We start from the raw sequence: 18,246 nt of genomic DNA, 5'->3' as shown, positions 1-18,246 counted from the left end.
AAATGAGACCCTTTCTAATTCCTGATTTTCTCCAGTGACTTCATTCAGTCGTAATTAGTTATATTTCTATGGAGAGAGGCATGAAAATGCCTATCATTTCTGCGCAAATTCATTCATTTACCCTTGGTAGTGTGTTTCTGCTGAAGAACATCTAGATGTGTCACTTCTTACTGAGAATAGGCTAATTTTGCTCCTTGAAAATAGGGCACCAGGCTTCCTTGCTGCATGCCCTTCCCCAGGCTACAGCAGGTTTCAGCCCAGGTGGTGCCTGGGTTCCAAAGTCGGCTCTGGATGTGTGAGGAACAAAAAAGGTGGCTGTCAGAGCTGATTTAGGAGGGATTATTTCACTGAATTGTGCAGCCTTTGATCTGTCCTCTGGGAAAGCCAAAAGCTTCCAGAGTTGTCTTGGGATCTGGCAGGTGAAGGGCAGCAGACATTAGTACTTCAGATTTCCCAGAAGACAGCTGTCAATTGCTACTGATCTTACTCTGCAATATGCAACTGCAGAAGAGTGCTGGAAAATAGAGTGTTACCTGTTCTCTCCAAGGGATGCTTGGCAGACCCTTCGCTATGTGGTTTGCAGTGAGTATCTGAACATGCTCTGGAAATCTTGCATCATGCTAATTAATGATTAATAACTAGGCAAAGTAGGATTTTTCAAACAGGATCATCAATAAAAAATGTGAAGGTTAAATCGGTCCCCAACCCCTGGGCCATAGCCCGATACTGGGCTGTGGCCAGTTTGGAACTGGGCTGTGCAAGTGACAGACCAGCACACGGGCGCAGCCCCATGTGCCCGAGCAGCGGGTACTCGTGTACGTTCAAATGCCTGCTGCTCGCACACATGGAGCTGTGTGTGCAAGTGTGCGCCCCTGTCACTCACGCAGAACCATTTTCTCTCCCCCCCCCACCCCCGCTGGTTCGCAAAACCAGAAAGGTTTGGGACCACTGAGTTAAATGGCAGAAAACCTTAGCTGGTGGCCTCAATCCATGATAGTCAATTGGATAGTGCCAATTCCCAAGCATGGCTGGCCAGCTGCTGCTGCCCAGCCAAAGACAGCTTTGCCCCCGACTCTCAAGGCAGCGTTCCCCCCCCCCCCAGGCCAGGCCTGTTCTATGTTCAGGGCTGCACTCCATGGCGATGGCCAAGGGATATGAACCCAAGGCAGGAGCTGGACTGGACGCCCAGGTCAGTGCTGCCTTATTCAGAAATTGGGGCTGTTTGAACAAAGGCTCCGAATCTGGAAGGGGCAGGGCTCCTCTGGCTGAGCTCAAAAGGCCTCCCTGGCGTAAGCAGAAGCTGACCTAAAGCTCTGAAGCTGCCATTTGGTGAGCAAGACTGTTGCAGAGGATATCCAGCATGCCTTGAGGGTCATCCATTAAATTTATTGCCACAGATCGCTCATTGGGAGCTGTGCTGTGCAGGGCTTCAGCAAAATATCCCCCTCTTTACTGCTCTTTCAACAGGGCACCAACGGACCAGGACATTTGCTGGTGAGGTGGGTTGTGCGGTTCTTCAACTGCACTGATAGCTGGGAACAAGTCTGTGTTCCTCTTTTCCCTTGTTCTTCCAGCCACCTCTGTCTCTTGTGAGCCCAACACAGGTGTGCAGGTAGGAGACCCACAGACAGGAACATCCTCTTCCGCCTTTCTGGCCGAGCCTGGGAAAGGCTGGAACTGGGGGGCATCCCTTCCAGCAACAGTGTTGGATGCAGCAACTTTTGTCTCAAGAGAAGCGCCCATTTGCAGTATGAAGAGCATTGCACAACAGGCCAGTTGTGGCTTGATGGACTTAACTTTTGCAATTACTGTATTTTGCAGATTTGCTTCTGTTGACAAATTTCTGGTACAATTGTTTACAGGGCTAAGAGCTGGTTTTGGTGTCCTGGACAGAGCTTTGCTGTTGACCAAAGGGTCTGTCTAGCCCAGGTTTTTACTTGCTTGAGCATGAAGCCAGGACTACAGCCTCTCCTGGTAGTTTTCTTGGGATATCTGGAACGGTTAGGCCTGTTGCTTCTAAGTAGAGAGATTCCAATTTCTGATATGTGCGTGCTCTTTGTTAGAAGCCGTGTTCCTCCACCACCACCACCCCCAGAAGCAGAAGACTCACCAGCAGCTTTAGGGCTGCCTGCCTTTGCAGCAGAGCCTTAAGAGGGCTCCCTCCCACCTGCCACCGCTGCTTTTAAGATTTCCCCAGAGTTGAATGGAAAGCGGGACCCCCTGGGGATTTATTTCCCTACTCCCACTGCCCCCTCCCTTCTTAGACTCAGCCTCTTGTATGGAAACTTTCTGTCTCCATTCCTGGGTGCCGTTCATCGGGTGTCCATTGTGCCGCCTTCCTGGGGCAGCCTTGGCTGATGGATGCATCCGAAGATGTCCATGGTTCCCACCGCCCTCTTCCCCAGTTCAGCTTTCTGGCTGGAGCATGTTGAACTTTCATATTTTGCCCGTAATCTTGTGTAGACTAAATGAACACATTGGCTGACAGGATGGGGGACAAAGCGCAGCATTTGCAAAGGGAAGTGAAACTGGATTTTAATGAAATTGCCTATTTTTAAGGTGCCACATTTTTTTTTCCTGCAAGTCTGTCTTTTGAGGTTGAAGTCGGGGATCTGGCGGTGAATTTTGCTGTCTGTCAAAAAATACAATGCCAAATTTCTGTCCTTGAGTTTGGAGGCAGGCGGGAAGCTCTGGGAACGAGCTGCTCCTGATCCTGCAAACGTCCTCCTGGCAGGCTCTGTGCCTGGCTAGCCTCCCTCTTTCCTTGCACCCCCCCCTCCCTCCCCAGGAGCCTCTGCTGGGCTCGGAGGCACATTCATTTCCCTTAAAAAGGCAACAGGGAGTTTCTCAGCATCTGGTCGGGTCTTTTAAGGCATCTGCTCTTCCTTCTTCTTGTGTTGCAGATTTTTTTCATCACAGCTGGCAGGAAATGGGTTGTGCCACCCGAAGGAGCCTCCCAGGGACTCTTGGAGGGCCAGCCAGCCCTGCAGACAGAGAGGAGGCTGAAGATGCCTGGCCCATGATTAAAGGGAAGTGTGTGTGTGTGGGGGGGGGGGTCAGGGGCCCTAAATGGATGTGTAAATGCAGGGCTGAGAACTGGATTTGCACCAGGAAGGGGAGGAGGCATTTCAATGTCTCGGAGAGGAACATTTCATGCTTACTTTGCTAATATTCAGAGTGAGTTGAAAGTTAACCAGAAACTTTTAAAAGCTTCCTCGCAGTGGACCAAGGAGCAGAGGGCCCCAGAGCAGAGAGAAGCGGTCCTCTGCTGAAGAGCACCGAGGGTGAACTGACGCCCCTGGCGCATCAGCTGCCAAGGCACGCAGGACTGGAATGGCGATGTGCCATTTGCTATCCCATCTCCCCCCACCCCCACCCCTGTTCTTTAGGGAGAAAGGAGGATGCCCATGTCAGGCATAAGCATGTCTCAGGCCTTCATCCGCCGTTTATCGCATTTCCCATTGGTCCTTGGATGTGAACATCAGCTTTTGCTGTACCAGAAAATGCTCTTTTTCCTAGTAGCCTGGCGGCTTTAAAAGTGGCCTCCGGTTGGGGTTCAGTCTCTTGCTGGGGTAAATCCTTCCAGACTGACCTGTGCCATCTTCTCCCCTTTTCCACGATGAGTGGTCAGCTAACGGCCAGTTCCCCACACCTTTCAATTGCAGTTCGGCCTTTTGGGCTCCTCAAAGTTTTGATGCTTTCAAGGTAGAAACCTTCTTCTCAGAAACAGGGAAGCTTTCACGAGATACAGATTAAGATCCTTCAGGATACCATTTTTATAGTCAATCGGAACAAGGTTTTCATTCAACATGTAACAAAAATATAAATTACTTGAAAATATCAATGTCAATAGCCAATATCCTTCTATTATGCTGAATTATATATAAAATATGGTGTTAAAACAGCCATAAGAGAAAATATAGACCAACTGAAAAGAAATGTATTTTAAATCATATCAATTTACACCCAATCTTTAAAATTCATCCTTTGGCGTCCTGCTGAAATGGTGCCTTATGAAAATCTCTGTGGGGTGATCAGTTCCTAGCAGAGACAGGAGATGGATGGCCTCATATCCACACCGTATCCATCCCAAGCTACGTCTCGGGTGCATCCTGAAAACAGCTCTGTCAAGAAACGAAGGCCGTGTATATTCCAAGCTGGGCTACTCCAGAGAGCCTGTCCACTAGGTTGCCCTTCCTCTGGAGGGAATCCTCTTGAGGCTGGGCTTCTGGCCCCTTTAGAGCTTTCCGAACTGAGTGGATCAACGTGACCTCTTTCTTGCCATTGTTCTAGTCCTTCTTAAAGTGCTTCTCCACACTAAAGTTTCAGGATAATGGTGGATCTGGGTCAAATTCCTTTCTCCTTCTCCAACTGAGGTTCCATCTTGACATACAGATGTCTTGGCTTGATGGCGTGCGTGGGCTTCTCTGCCTCAGCATAAGACTTTTCCTCATGGACACATTAATGTGTTTCTCTCAGATCCTGGAGTGAGGAGCAAAGCATGGCAGAAATAGCAATATTTTGTCTGCACTTTGGCAACAAGGCCTGGCTTCATACAGTTTAAGGCAGGAAAGTTGCAAAGTAGGAATTGATGGATTCTCTTCTTTTGATTTTCTTTTCTCCCCCGGTCATTCTTTAGAACAGGGGTCTTCAAACTTGGCCCTTTTATGACTTGTGGACTTCAATTCCCAGAATTCCTCAGCCAGGCACTCTGCCTGAGGAATTCTGGGAGTTGAAGTCCACAAGTCATAAAAGGGCCAAGTTTGAAGACCCCTGCTTTAGAATGTGTGATGGGGCAGAGTTGGAGTTCTGCCACTGTCGTCTATCAGAAACTGATCTACCTGACCCACAAAGACCCACGTCTCCAGCTGATCAGCCCATCCCAATTTAAACCCTATACCAGTCTGGCCACTATAGGCAAAAGTGTATGTCTTTAAATAAAATTGGTGAGATGGAAAAAATACTACCTCCATCTTAGAGGTGGGGTTGTGGGGTTTTTTTGGTCACCATAAACCAGTATTGCTCAGTTTTAGCAACTTGATGTTGTGTGGACTTCAACTCCCAGAATTCCCCAGCCAGTGCATGAAGTCCACATATCTTAAAGTAGTGAAGGTTGAGAAACAGCCATAGATCAACACATCTCTCTTCCTACAGTGTCTGCGATACTCCCCAGAGTAATTCCCTTGTCTCTTTTGCTGTTCAGCTTCCACATGCAACCGCACAGGGTGGCCATTCGGAGTTCTGGAGTGGAATAAAGTATATCAGAAAGCCAGTGGCCAGCCCCATTCTTCTCTGCCTCTTAGATCCTGAATGGGGTTTAATCCAATTGCAGGCCCAGGAAGGAAGCGTACACCGAGATTAAATCTGTGGCAAAATGAAAACTAAAATCATGAAAACGCTTGTGTTGTATGGTGCAGCAGTCTCCCAGAAAGAGCAGATCCATCGTTTGGGACTTCTCTTTGAACCCTGAATGAACCTCCAAATGGCCCCCAGATTTGCATCTGCTGGCTATAGGAAGAGCACATTTGCACAACTATCACCTATACACACTGTAAGTTTTCCTGGATGGCTCAACTTAACCACAATTTACAAACTCCAGATTTCTGTGGTGGAGTCTTCTACTGCCAAATACTAAGGATTTCAAATCAAAAGATTTTTGAGAAGTTCCGGTTGTGAAATAAAGTGAACAGTGAGTATGGACCTCTCTTTTCCCACAAGATTAGTGGTCAGAAATACAGGTAGGCATGAAGAAACTTATTTTTTAATCACATTTGTAGATCACCCATTCTGAATGACTGCGAGTGGCAAAAAATTGAACCAAATTCACACAGCAGCCTGTAACTCCAGTCTTTTGATTGCCCAAACCACAAACCTTTTTAGCATCTTCTCCCCAGTCTTTCCTGCTTCCAACTGAAGCCCTAAGGACATATTTGCACAATCATTTCACTAAAAATATGTGGAGTGTGAACGGGGACCCATGGAGTGTGACAAAAAGAGTGGGTCTGCCCCATCCTTGCTTTGCAGACACTCAGGTGAGTTTGTGCGTAGGATCTCATCAAGGCAGTGTGCAGATATTCGGATTTAGTTGCCAACTTTGGTGCCTTCTGTACTGGTCTTATGTGGGCACTTTTGGACAAGCATTAAAGGCCATTTGGGTTGCTCTGCTGGGACCTGTCCTGGAAGCAAAGGGGCCCTGCCCAGATTAATTGCCATTTTGTTAGGTTAAGCCTACCACAAATCATGGTAGATGTGTGTTTATTGCAGATCAGGTGCTGGCTCTGTCAGGTGCAAACTTAGCAAAACAAAGTAAAAGGCTTGCAAAAACGAAGCAGACTTCTCAGTGGCAGGAAAGGCACAGATCTGACCTCCAGATCCCAATCCACCCTCAGTCTTCCCAAATTGATTGGTCTTTCTGGGGTGTACCCTCTTGCTTTCAGGCCCATCCCATGGCTCTCCACAGGCAAAAGGACATCCTAGCAGTCTTCCCAGCAGCAGGGAGATCCTTTGTCTTGAAGGATTTGCCTTCAAGAACCTCACTTTTCTGGGAAGCTTTCTCACCTCATTGCCTGGTGCTGCAACCACCTCCCTCCCTCCCTTCCTTCCTTCCTTCCTTCCTTCCCCCCTCCCTCCCTCCCTCCCTCCTTCCCCAATTGTAGCTTATAAGGACTTGCCCCTAACTTGTTTATTGAAAGTGTAGCAAAGAAGGAGCGAATTCACAACTGAGGCGTTGCTTTCCAACTTTTTTTACCGCACACATTTTTCTTACAATTCACCGGGCTCTGTTCTACCATCAGCCAAGGTCAATATACTGAAATAAAGCACCTTATATGGCTAACATGCGACTCATTGGCCTTTTTAGGGTTTTGATTGGGGGAAGATCCGCCTCTGGGGTTTTGTAATCTGACTGGTATTTATACTGAAGGCATCCCCAGAGCAAAGTCCCTGAGGAAAGGCGTTTTCTTCTGCACTCGGTGAGTAAGGTGGAAAGGTTCTGCTCGGGGAGAAGAGCTGGGAAGGATCCGATAGATCCATGGAAGGGCTGCCTCTGAAAATTGTGGAAGTTGGATCCCATCTGGATTGAGAAACAGCAGCCAGGTCTCTGGTGTTTTAGATCCTCTCAAAGTCCCAGGGAATCTTTGCAAACCCTTTTGAGTTACTGACAAAGAGATTGTTTTTAATTTTTTGGCAGGTCTCAGTTGCAGGAGGGGTGAAACACCCTCAGCAGCTACTGTTGTGGCTTCCAGAAAGAGGGAAGGGAGGACCTAAATTGGAGGCTCAAGAAAAGCTGGATCTGGCAGTTTGGAAACAAACGTTGGGGGAAATTGTGTAGCATTTGGATTGCTATTTCTGGATATTGCATATAATTCAAGACAGGCAGATCACATGTTATTCCGTTCCTACTCCCTCCCCAGATTTTTGATTCCATTACTTTAATACATTTGTATTATTTTTTTAATTCCATTGAAATAAGTATCAGTTCCTAAGATCTGACCGTTTGTTCTTTTTTATTGTTACAAAAGCAGGATGTTGTGCCTGGATCTGAAGTATAGGAAGAGGCTGTTTTTTAAAAAGGCAGAACTAGAAAGATTATTTCTATTTTTGGGAAAAGTCTTGGTGTACCTCATGTTTCTCTTTACTCTCACCCATGCTGGAGCTCTCCTCCATAACTGTTTTGTGATTCATGTGCTGAGCTGTTGGGATGGATGGAAAGATCAGAGGTTGTGGCCATCTACTGACAAGGGACTGTAGCAAAGAACCAGGTCTCACATTGCCATGCTGTTGTGCTAAAAAAGATGGATTGTTTAAATTCATGATAATACCGCATCATCTGGGGAAGGAAATTAGACATAAAATCCCCCAAACCGGGGGTCCCCAACCTGCAGGCCACAGCCTGGGGCTGGGCCGTGGCCTGTTCGGAACAGGGCCACGCAAGCGGCAGGTGAGCACATGCATGCAGCTCCATTTGCATGAGCGGCGGCACTCATGCGCACATGCAACGCCTGCCACTCACACAGAACCATTTCCTCTCCCTCCCCCCCCACACCGGTCTGCAAAGCCAGAAAGGTTGGGGACCACTGCCCTAAACCATCATGAATGTTTCTGCTCCTTCCAGGTTTTCATTCAAATACTTCAAGACTTTTACTTTTAGAGAAGCAAATGTTGAGGTTGGGAACATCTTCCTTCCTTCCTCCTTCTGTATCTGCTTAGCTTTAAAAGCTGTGTGGTCTGGGGGACCTTCATTAAGTCCTACCTTACTCAAACATGCATTAAGTCCTGAAGTGAGGAGAGAAGCACAACCTGGACTGGGATAGAGCAAAGACCGGAATCTTTTGGTCTGCAAAAGTGCTGAGCCTGTTTCCTCTGTTGTCTCTTTGGATATTAGAATGACTTCTGGTATCCTTAAAAGCTAAAGACATAAAGCTGAAAGAAAGTTTGATTCAAATGCAGCAGTTATTTTTAGCTAGTTGGCAATTGGAAAAAAACAGTTGATGGTACAAAATATTAATTTAATATTACCCAATAATCTTTAGAGGTAAATATGAAATTGCTCTTTGGTCATTAAACTGCACTGGGTCACACAGGACATGTGGAAACCCTAGTGTGGGCTGGGAATTGCTGGTCAAGAATTCCCTGAATGTGAAGGGATGGAACAGAGCATCCATTTGTTTGGGCTAGACCCAGGTGGAAAGGGCTGCATTTGATTCCAGCAAAGATGCTCACTCTTCTGAGTGTAGAGCGTCATCATGGATTGTACCATAGAATAGAATAGAATAGAATAGAATAGAATAGAATAGAATAGAATAGAATAGAATAGAATAGAATTCTTCATTGGCCAAGTGTGATTGGACACCCAAGGAATTTGTCTCCAGTATATAAGCTCTCAGTGTACATACCAACAACAAAGTGATAAATCACAAGATACCAATAGGAGTAGGTAATAGGAAAGGTGAGAAAGAGAACAGTAATACAGCCATAGTACATGGATAAATATCCTTAGGCAGAAGACAGTGTTGTGGGAATTAGGTTTTAGCAGAGTAATGGCACTGGGGAAAAACTGTCTCTATGTCCAGTTGTTTTGGCATGCAATGTCCTATGGTGGCGTTCTGAGGGAAGGAGTCAAAATAGTTTATGTCCAGGATGTGAGGAGTCTATAGATATTTTCTCAGTTTCTGGTTCATGCAGTATATGGGTCCTCAATGGAAGGCAGGGTGGTAGCAATTGTTTTTTCTGCAGTCCTAACTATCCGTTGAACTGTGTATCTGTCCCGTTTGGTTGCTGTGTCAAACCAGACAATTATAGAAATACAAATGACAGACTCAATAATTCCTCTGTAGAACTATATCAGCAGCTCCTTGATATAATAAGCAGATCTATTTATTTTTGATTTATTGGATTTCCCCCCACACACACACACACACCCCTTTTGTACAAGAGCTCAATGGCAGCCTAGTGCCTTCTCATCAGATTTTTTCAGCAAAACCCTATATGAGGTGCTGTAGGTTGGCTATGTTATTTCAAAGAGCCATCTAGTGGTAGCCAAGACTTCTTGTTTTCTGTTATATCCTACTGAAGTTTCTTTGGAACTTTTCCCGGCAGTGAAATTCTCTTCTTGTATCAGAGGCATTTTGTCTCAGTTGGGCAAGGAATAGCAGCCGGAGGGCACAGCACAGGCAAAATCCCCATTAGCCATCCTGAGTTCATTTGCTACAAATTCTCTTGTCCCCATCCATCGCTAATCCTTCTCCCTCAGGATACAGCTTCCTTGGGTGCACCTGTAAGGTATAAGCTGCAGCTTCTGGTTTGCCTCTCGAAAAGCTGAAATCCAGTGAGGGGGAGCTACTAGGATGTCAGCATGGTGGGTTTTATAGCCAGTACGTGCAGCACACACATATCTTTTGGGCCTTTGGGGCCTAAATAAAATGATTGATTGTTGGACATATAGAGTGGTTTCCTTCCAGTTAGTCTATCAAGCGAGGTTCTCCTTAAAGAATCCAAGAAATTGCATTTGGTGATGTAGCAACAAAACTTTTGCAAGAGTTCCTGATCTGCTCCCACTGGCATTTTCGGAAGCCCATGCTGAGAGACGTGTCTGTGGCTCAATGCCTTCAGAGACCGTTTCCCCAGATGTGCTTTCTTCCCTTTCTGACTTGGATCTGGGGCTCGCTGCGCTACCTGCCATAGGTCCTGCTGCCGCTGCTTGCCTACCCACTCCGGTTCTTCCAAGCAAAGAACTCCTAACCATCAGCTTCCCAGCACAACCAAACCATTCTGTCCTTCCAGGTCCCCTGCGAGGTCCCCTGCACCACTTTTTATCGGAGCCATGTGTGAAGAGGAGACAACGGCCTTGGTTTGTGATAATGGCTCTGGGCTGTGCAAGGCTGGCTTTGCTGGGGATGATGCTCCTCGCGCAGTCTTCCCCTCCATTGTGGGCCGCCCACGTCACCAGGTTGGTATCTCAAGGTCTTTGGGGGGGGGAGTGCAAAGCCCTGGCTAAGGGATCCAGAGCATCAAGAAGGCCAGTTCCTCTCCCGCTGAAAACAACCGCGGGATCTGAGTACAATATCAGAGGTGGTCAGAGAAAAGAGGAGATGAAATGCTACTAATTAAAATCTGAAAGGAAAATGCTTCATGTAAGAACAATCAAGAAAATGTACATTAAATGCTAATAATGCAAAAGTCACACATCTCCTGCGTTTGGGCGGGGGAATGCAGATTTTAAGAGTCTTTGTTTTTCTACTTTTTCTAATCCCATCAGCTTCGGCCTTCTGTGGGGGCTGTGGCTGAAGGCATTTTGTTTATGAATAGGGTGGCCCAGTCTTTCTGAATGGATTACAAAATCTCCATTACAAAAGACTTCAGGCTTCTATTTGAGGCTGTTTTTCCCATTTCTGCCTTTAAAAACATGTTTCTCCCCTTCTCCCTTAGGGGAAATATAATATTCTGCCTCTTTTAATATTCTCCAAAATATTTCAGTCTCTAGGAGGGGAGGGGGCTTTCCATACCAGCTCAGCTATGACAGCTCTCCAATTCTTCTTTGTTAAAGTTTGTGAAAAGGTCGAGCTGCCCTATGAATATTGGACAGCACTTGGCCCCTCTTCTAGGCCAAGGAGTTGAGAAAATTAAACTTTTTTCAACACTTGTAGTAGGTTCTGCCTCCTTTGCCCACTTGCCCTTACCCCCTTCCCGGCCTTTGCTTTCTAGGGCGTGATGGTGGGGATGGGGCAGAAAGACAGCTACGTGGGGGACGAGGCCCAAAGCAAGAGAGGAATCCTGACTCTGAAGTACCCCATTGAACACGGCATCATCACCAACTGGGACGACATGGAGAAGGTGGGCTTTTGCTCAAAGGTTGTATCTGACCTTCAGGTCTGACTGGAAGCAACTGGAGAGAATTCAGGCCTACTTTCTTATGCCTTGATTGATTTGTCCGTTGGAATTTAATCAGCTAATTCAAACCACAACCTGCCAGTTTCCAAGTAAACAAAATCAGAATTGAAGACAGGTGTGCTTTTAATTGAATTCCCCCAGAAAAAAAGCTTCTGGGATGTATGTTAAAGTATGAATCTTTTATATCTAATACACAAAGGACAACAATACCTTATTAAATGTCATCACCACCAATTCCCACTTAAACCTTTTAGGGGCAGCCCCAGCCCACCTGATCTGGCCACGTAGCAAGCTGGTCGGGTGGTCCCGATCCCAGGGCTGCTGGGAAGGGGAAAGCCCCCCACCCCCAGGAGGCCGCTTCCCCCCCATGCAGAGGATGCTCTGTGCTGACTGCAGCAAAGCAACCACCGCACCTCCTGCCTTCCCAGCGTCCGAGCCCCCCACCCCTCCCCGCGAATCGGCAGCCAGGATGCCTGGTTAAATATCCTGCACAGCAGTTGTCCCTCCGCGAATTGCCAGGGAGGAAGGAGCGGGGAAGGAGCGCCCATGGGGGGCCAGCTGAATATGAATGGCCGTGGGGGGCCAGCTGCGGTGGGGGGGGCAGTGCTGCAAATGAAGCTCAGCAACACTGTCCTTTTGTCTAGATCTGGCACCATTCCTTCTACAATGAATTGCGAGTGGCCCCGGAAGAGCACCCCACGTTGCTCACAGAGGCACCCCTGAACCCCAAGGCAAATCGAGAGAAGATGACCCAGGTAAATCCTCCATCCCAAGGCTGCTGTGGGAAAGGGCAAGCGGGCAGAAATCCTGGTTCTGCTGCAAGCTAGTGTCATGGGCAGAACTTGAGATGTTGGTCAACGTGACCTGTGCAAAGAAGGATTTGGGAGACCCAGAAAGCAGGCAGGTCAGAAGCTTCCTAGGCAAAACCAGATAGGGAGATCTCCCCTTGGACGGATCCTCTTCATTTTCAAGAGAGTTTCACAGAGGATTGGATCCCCTGTTTTTAGAGTTATAGAGGGTGCTCCTTGGGTTTTGCACAACAGTTCCCAAGAATTATTGAGAAAAGCCCTTTTCTTGGTGATTGGTTTCTCCAGTCTTGGTCCTGTTCCTGATTGTTGTTTTTCCTCCTCCAGATCATGTTTGAGACCTTCAATGTCCCAGCTATGTACGTTGCCATCCAGGCAGTGTTGTCTCTTTATGCATCTGGCCGAACCACTGGTGAGCGCTTCAGTCTTTATCTTTTGTAACATGCATATATACATCATAGCATTTAATTCATCACATTTCTACACCACCCATCTCATCTGAATGACTCTACAACTACAACTACAGCAAATCCAGAAATAAGTCCAACAGCACTGCTGAAAGGGACAATAAAGCTGTTTAAAGCTGCAAGAACCAGGAAAAGGAGGCATTTGCTTTAAAGGCCTGCTTAGACGTGCTCCATGGACATCTTCTACCAGCTGCTTCCCCTTACCAATCTGCTCCAGCTCTCCCCTGCTGGTACTTGGAACATGACAAATGCAACTTCTAGCCAGGCTGGTTTAATCTCTTGGCTGGATTCTTTAGGTGAAGCCATAGCAGATTGGCTTTATGCAAGTTTATACTGTAAGCTTGTGCTGGAGATCAATACTTAAAATGGGCAAAGTCTCAACGGCCTCTAAGGGCATTTCTCCAGCTACCCTGGACCCCTATGAATGCTCCAAGGGACTTCAGGCTAGGGAAGGGAGGCTGTGACGGCAGCCTTAAGCCACACTCACAAATGGGCATCTCTCTTGAGATTTTACACACCCTGCTTTTGCTAGGAGGTGGGGGGGGGAAAGAAAAAACAACATGTTTTTCCCTTTTTTTAATTTCAAGGTATCGTCCTGGACTCTGGTGATGGCGTCACTCACAATGTGCCCATTTACGAAGGTTATGCCCTGCCTCATGCAATTATGCGCCTGGATCTGGCTGGCCGGGACCTTACGGACTACCTCATGAAAATCCTTACAGAGAGAGGCTACTCTTTTGTCACCACCGGTAAGGTGGGATTGGGACTTCTTGGGTGCTGCAGTGATGTGGGGGGGGGGGGGAGACTGTATTAGCATTTCTTTCTCTGCCGAGGAAGAAAATGGCCCTGCTTTCAGGGAACAAAGCCCTTTGTGCCCATGTACAAAGCCAGGCTGGAGTGAGCATGGTCTGGATGACATGGCGATTGAAAGGATGCACAGCTGCCCTGAAGAGTGTCCTAAAAGAGACACAGCCCTCAGAATGATCTTAAGGGGCTGGGAAAATGGGTTGAAAGCAAAGTTTATCCAAGAACAAGTTAAGGTTTTGCACTCAGGACACAGAACGCAATGTAAGGTGGAGGATACTTTGCCTGGTAATGGCGTCTATGGAACAGTTCTTGGAATAATTGATGGCAAGCTGAATCTGAACCATAAGTATGAAGGGACTGTGACAGTAGCAAATGCAACTTTAGGCTGCATCAACCGAAGTATAATTTCTAAAGCCTGGAAAGTAATCATTCCGCTCTGTTTTATTAACTGGAAACTAAGTCTGATAAAGGTAGATTGAAGGAGCTGCATACTGTATGTTTAGTCTTGAGAAAGGCGAAGTCTGGAGGGAGAAATGTGTGATGGCCCCCTGAAAGATGTCACGTAGAAGAAGCTCAAAACTTATGCTCTCTTTTTACAGAAACTTTCTGATGGAATCAAGCATCTTTCTCTCCTAGAGAGCTAGCTGGGGCAGGGCTGACAATAATGATTAAAACCATACAAGGGTTTTAATTTTCCAGAAGATAGATTCTGATTTCTAAAAAGTCAAGTAGTTTGATCCAGAGAGCTGATGTTCTCCCCTTCACTGGAAGTTTACAGGTGGAAGCAGCAGAGCTTTAATTTTAATTCCTGCTTGGAGGTTGAGTTTGTGATGTGATTGGTGATTTTATGACATGTCATCTCCATGTAGATGAGCCCATTTTATAGGTCTACATCATGACGTCCATGCAAGGAACTCTGTGGCTACTGTGAGGATCAGCGAGTGCAGGTTCCCCCCCCCACAAAGCTACAGCTCCCAGGAAATCATTGGGATAAAGGTCAATCCATAACCCTGCTTTCACCTAAGAGAAAAAAATATTTATTTTATTAAATTAATTTGCTGCTCTTCTAGTTGTCACAGGACCTCGGGCAACTTACAAAATTTCTTTGTTTGTTTATATTTCATCTTTGTTAACCGCCCATCTCCCTCAGAGCTGGTAAATAAGGACACAGATATGCTACCATTATATTTTTTTGTCAATCACCAAGATCTGGATTTACTTTGTCACCCAAACTTGAAACAGCTTGGAGTTTGATTGACACAATAGACCTCAAAGCTTGACTAAAGAGCTGAATGTGCTTGTTTCAGTCTGCTGTACCTGTAATTTTCTCAAAATTGATTATATTTAAATATCCAAAACATTTCAAACATTTAAATCATCCCAGTATTTTATGTTTCCCATGTCATAAAAAAATGCTATACTACCTGTAAATCACATCTCTCTTATTATAAAACCCATTCATGTCCAAAATTTAACTATTTTTTCAACCATATTCAAACAAGTATTTAATCATATAGTACTCTGTTAGGTCACATCATCTCTCTTGAGTCTGGCTCTCTCCTATTCTTATTTAAGCTTAATTTCCCCTCAGTATTCAGAACATTTCTTGTCAATTATAATTTTCTCCAAGTTGATTATATTTAAATATCCAAAACATTTCGTTCGTTTAATTCATCCCATTATTTTTACATTTCCCATATCATAAAAAAATACCATACTGTTTATAAATCACATCTCTCTTACTATAAAACCCATTCATATCCAAAGTTTAACTATTCTTTCAGCCATATTCAAACAAGTGTTTAGTCCTGTCGTACTCCATCTGGTAGGTCAAATCATCTCTCTTGAGTCTGGCTCTCGCAGCCTTCTTTCGCAGGGCAGCTTTCCGGATCAGAGTGTTCAGCTTGCCAGGGGATTCTTCCTGTATTTTTATAAATGTTGTTAAAAATGGGAAAGACATATTGAGTAAGGCACTTTTGAGGGGGAATTTCACCCATTTATATTCGTTAAGAAGCTTCCACTTTCTTTCTCCTTCAATTTCTCTTTTCATCTTTGGTCTCCCAAGCTCTAGTGGTTCTCCTGACATCTCTAGTCCATTTTATCAAAGCTTCTTTCTTATCCTCAGTTTTGTTTTGAAGTCCTGAAAAATAAAATGTCTTTCCCATTTCCAATATTATGGCAAAATCTTGCAGATTTTTCTTTGTCTGGGTTAAACTGTGATTTTCTTCGTTTGTAGCTTCCATCTTTGGGTTATTGCTTGGCTTTTTTTATGGCTGAAGCACAGGGCTGGCTCACGTTTCAGTGATGGTCCACTAAGATCCCTCTCAAAGTTCCTGCTATGGAGCCATGTTTCACCTAATCTGTACCTGTACATCTGGTGTTTCTTGCCTAAATGTAAAACTGTATTTTTCTCACCACTGAATTCCATTTTGTTAGATAGGGCCCACCGTTCACGTCTATCAAGCTTCATCTGGTTAAGCCTGTCTTCTGGGGAGTTGGCTGTGCCTGCCAGCTTGGTGTCATCTGCAGATCTGAAAAGTTCCCCTTCTATTCCCTCATCTAAACTGTTTATGGAGATACTGAAGAGTCCTAAAACAGAACCTTGTGGTACCTCACTGCTTACTTCTCTCCATGTAGATGTAGTTCCATTAAGGATTACTTGTTGAGTGCAGTTTGTCAGCCAGTTACAAATCCGTCTGGTGGTGATGCTGTCTATTCTGCATTTTTCTATCTTACCAAGATTTAGGTTGTGGTCTACGTTGTCGAATGCCTTGGTGAAGTCTAAGTATACTATGTCCACAGCATTTTGCTGGTCCACTGACTATGTCATTTTATCAATTTGTTTGGCATGATTAATTTTTGACAAACCCATGCTGGCTTCTAGTTATAATTTTGCTTGCTTCTAGGTGTTGCTTGATTATCTTTTCCAGTATCTTCCCGGGTATTGATGTTAGGCTGATTGGTCTGTAGTTTCCTGCATCTGTTTTTCCCCCTCTTTTTTGAAAATGGGAACCACATCAGCTCTTTTCCAGTCCTCTGGTAGTTCCACGGTGCTCCAGGATCTTTGTAAGATACGGTTAAGTGTTTCCATAATCATTTCTGCCAGCTTCTTTAGAACCCTGGGATGTTCAGGACCTGGTGATTTGAACTTGTCTAGAGAGGACAAGTGTTGTCTTATCATTTTGTTGCCGGTTTTAATTTGTATTCCTAGTCTGTCTTTTGTTCTGTTCTGTTTCTATTAGGTTGGGCTAGTTTTTCTTTTTGTGTGAAGACAGATGCAAAGAAAGAATTACGCAGCTCTGCTTTTTCCATGCTGCCCATTACTTCCTTGCCATCTTCTCCAATTAGTGGACCAATTGTGTCCTTGACTTTTTTTATATATGTTGATAGAAACTTTAAAATTATTTTTGACATTATATTTTGACTTAGTTCATTCTGAGCCTTTGCTTTCCTGATTTCATATTTGCAGATATAATTTGCAGATTATATATTGGTATGTCCCTCTTTCCATTTTTTATACTTATCCTTTTTGTCTTTCAGTTTATCAGAGAGAGATCTTTGTGCAACCATGCTGGTTTCTTCTTGGATTTCTGTTTTTTCTCTTTCAGTGGTATTGTGCTGGACTGAGCTTTAATAATCATATTTTTTAGTGTTTCCTGAGCTTCTTAGTTGTTTTCCTGTTTAAGATTTTCATCCATGGAATCCTTCGCAAGCTCTCTCTAAGTTTGTTGAAATCAGCTCTTTTAATCTAAGACCCTAGTTTGATTACATTCTATTGCTTGTGTTTGCATTATATTGAATTTCAATATGAGGTGGTCCCACTCCCCCAAGTTTCTGCAACTTCAACCCCCTCTATCATTTCTTCTCTCTTAGTAAGAATTAGGTCCAGTATAGCCTCAAGTTCCCTCCTCTACCTTTTGGATGACTAAGTTGTCAACTAAGTTAGTTAGGAATCTGTTCAATTTCTCACTTGGTGCAGAGTTTGTTTCCTTACTACTGTGGTGTGTTTGTTAATGGGCAAAAAGTTCATTTATTTATTCTGCTTGGTTGGGTGGCCTGTAGTATCCCCCTATGGCAATGTCATTCTTTTTTCCTTTTATGTTGACCTGTATGCGTTCTAGAGGACTTTCATCCTTTGTTGTGCGCATCTCTGTAGAGAGGAAGTGATCGCTACATATAACACAACTCCACCTTCTCTTTTATTAGGTCAGTTTCTTTTGAATAGTTTGTATCCTTCCGTCAGTGAATTCCAGTTGTGAGTTTCATCCCACCAAATTTCAGTGATGGCAACTATATCATACCTGCCCTCCTGTACTAGTACTTCAAGCTCATCCTGTTTGTTCCCCAAACTGAGTGTTAGTGTACAGGCATCTCGCTCCCTTGTGGCTAACCCTGGGTATGCTTCCTACATCTTCTACTTTGCATCTGAGTTTTTCTTCCTTCCTTTCACTGCCTATCTTCTTGTTTGGCTGGTTGTCTTGGGGTTTATGCTTGGTATTAAAACCTAAATATCCTAAAGATTGGTCATCCTCCCCCCTCAGTTTAGTTTAAAGCCTGTCAGAGAAGCTGAGCCAAATACATGTTATGTTATGTTATGTTAATTTAATTTGTATACCGCCCTTCTCCCATAGGACTCAGGGCGGTTCACAGCATATTAAAAAACAAATACTATACACAAAATACAAAAATACAGAAATACAAAAATATAAACCCCAATAAAAGCCGAATTAAAAACCAAATATTGCCAGCTGTGTTTCCGATTAAAATTACTTTTAAAA

General features: G+C 44.9%; 1 protein-coding gene across 2 annotated transcripts in view; it reads left to right on the top strand.

The window, feature by feature from the left end:
• The first annotated feature begins 6,929 nt into the window (after positions 1–6,929).
• Positions 6,930–18,246, top strand: part of LOC107283268 (actin, gamma-enteric smooth muscle) — a 14,425-nt gene continuing 3,108 nt past the window's right edge. Inside the window, exons 1-6 of one of the 2 annotated variants that reach the window (XM_015811141.1) lie at positions 6,930–6,971; positions 10,282–10,447; positions 11,203–11,331; positions 12,033–12,143; positions 12,522–12,606; positions 13,249–13,410. In XM_015811141.1, coding sequence (XP_015666627.1) covers positions 10,322–10,447; positions 11,203–11,331; positions 12,033–12,143; positions 12,522–12,606; positions 13,249–13,410 — 613 coding nt within the window. In that variant the 5' untranslated portion in view covers positions 6,930–6,971; positions 10,282–10,321. Of the gene's footprint in view, positions 6,972–7,083; positions 7,096–10,281; positions 10,448–11,202; positions 11,332–12,032; positions 12,144–12,521; positions 12,607–13,248; positions 13,411–18,246 lie in introns of those variants that run through there. The other variant, XM_015811142.1, reaches the window with a different exon arrangement.

Source organism: Protobothrops mucrosquamatus, unplaced genomic scaffold (genome assembly GCF_001527695.2).
Source record: "Protobothrops mucrosquamatus isolate PMUCROS unplaced genomic scaffold, P.Mucros_1.0 scaffold31, whole genome shotgun sequence".
Classification (NCBI taxonomy): Eukaryota; Metazoa; Chordata; class Lepidosauria; order Squamata; family Viperidae; genus Protobothrops; species Protobothrops mucrosquamatus.
The sequence above is the reverse complement of the archived record's forward strand: the minus strand, read 5'-3'. Positions and strand labels throughout refer to the sequence as shown.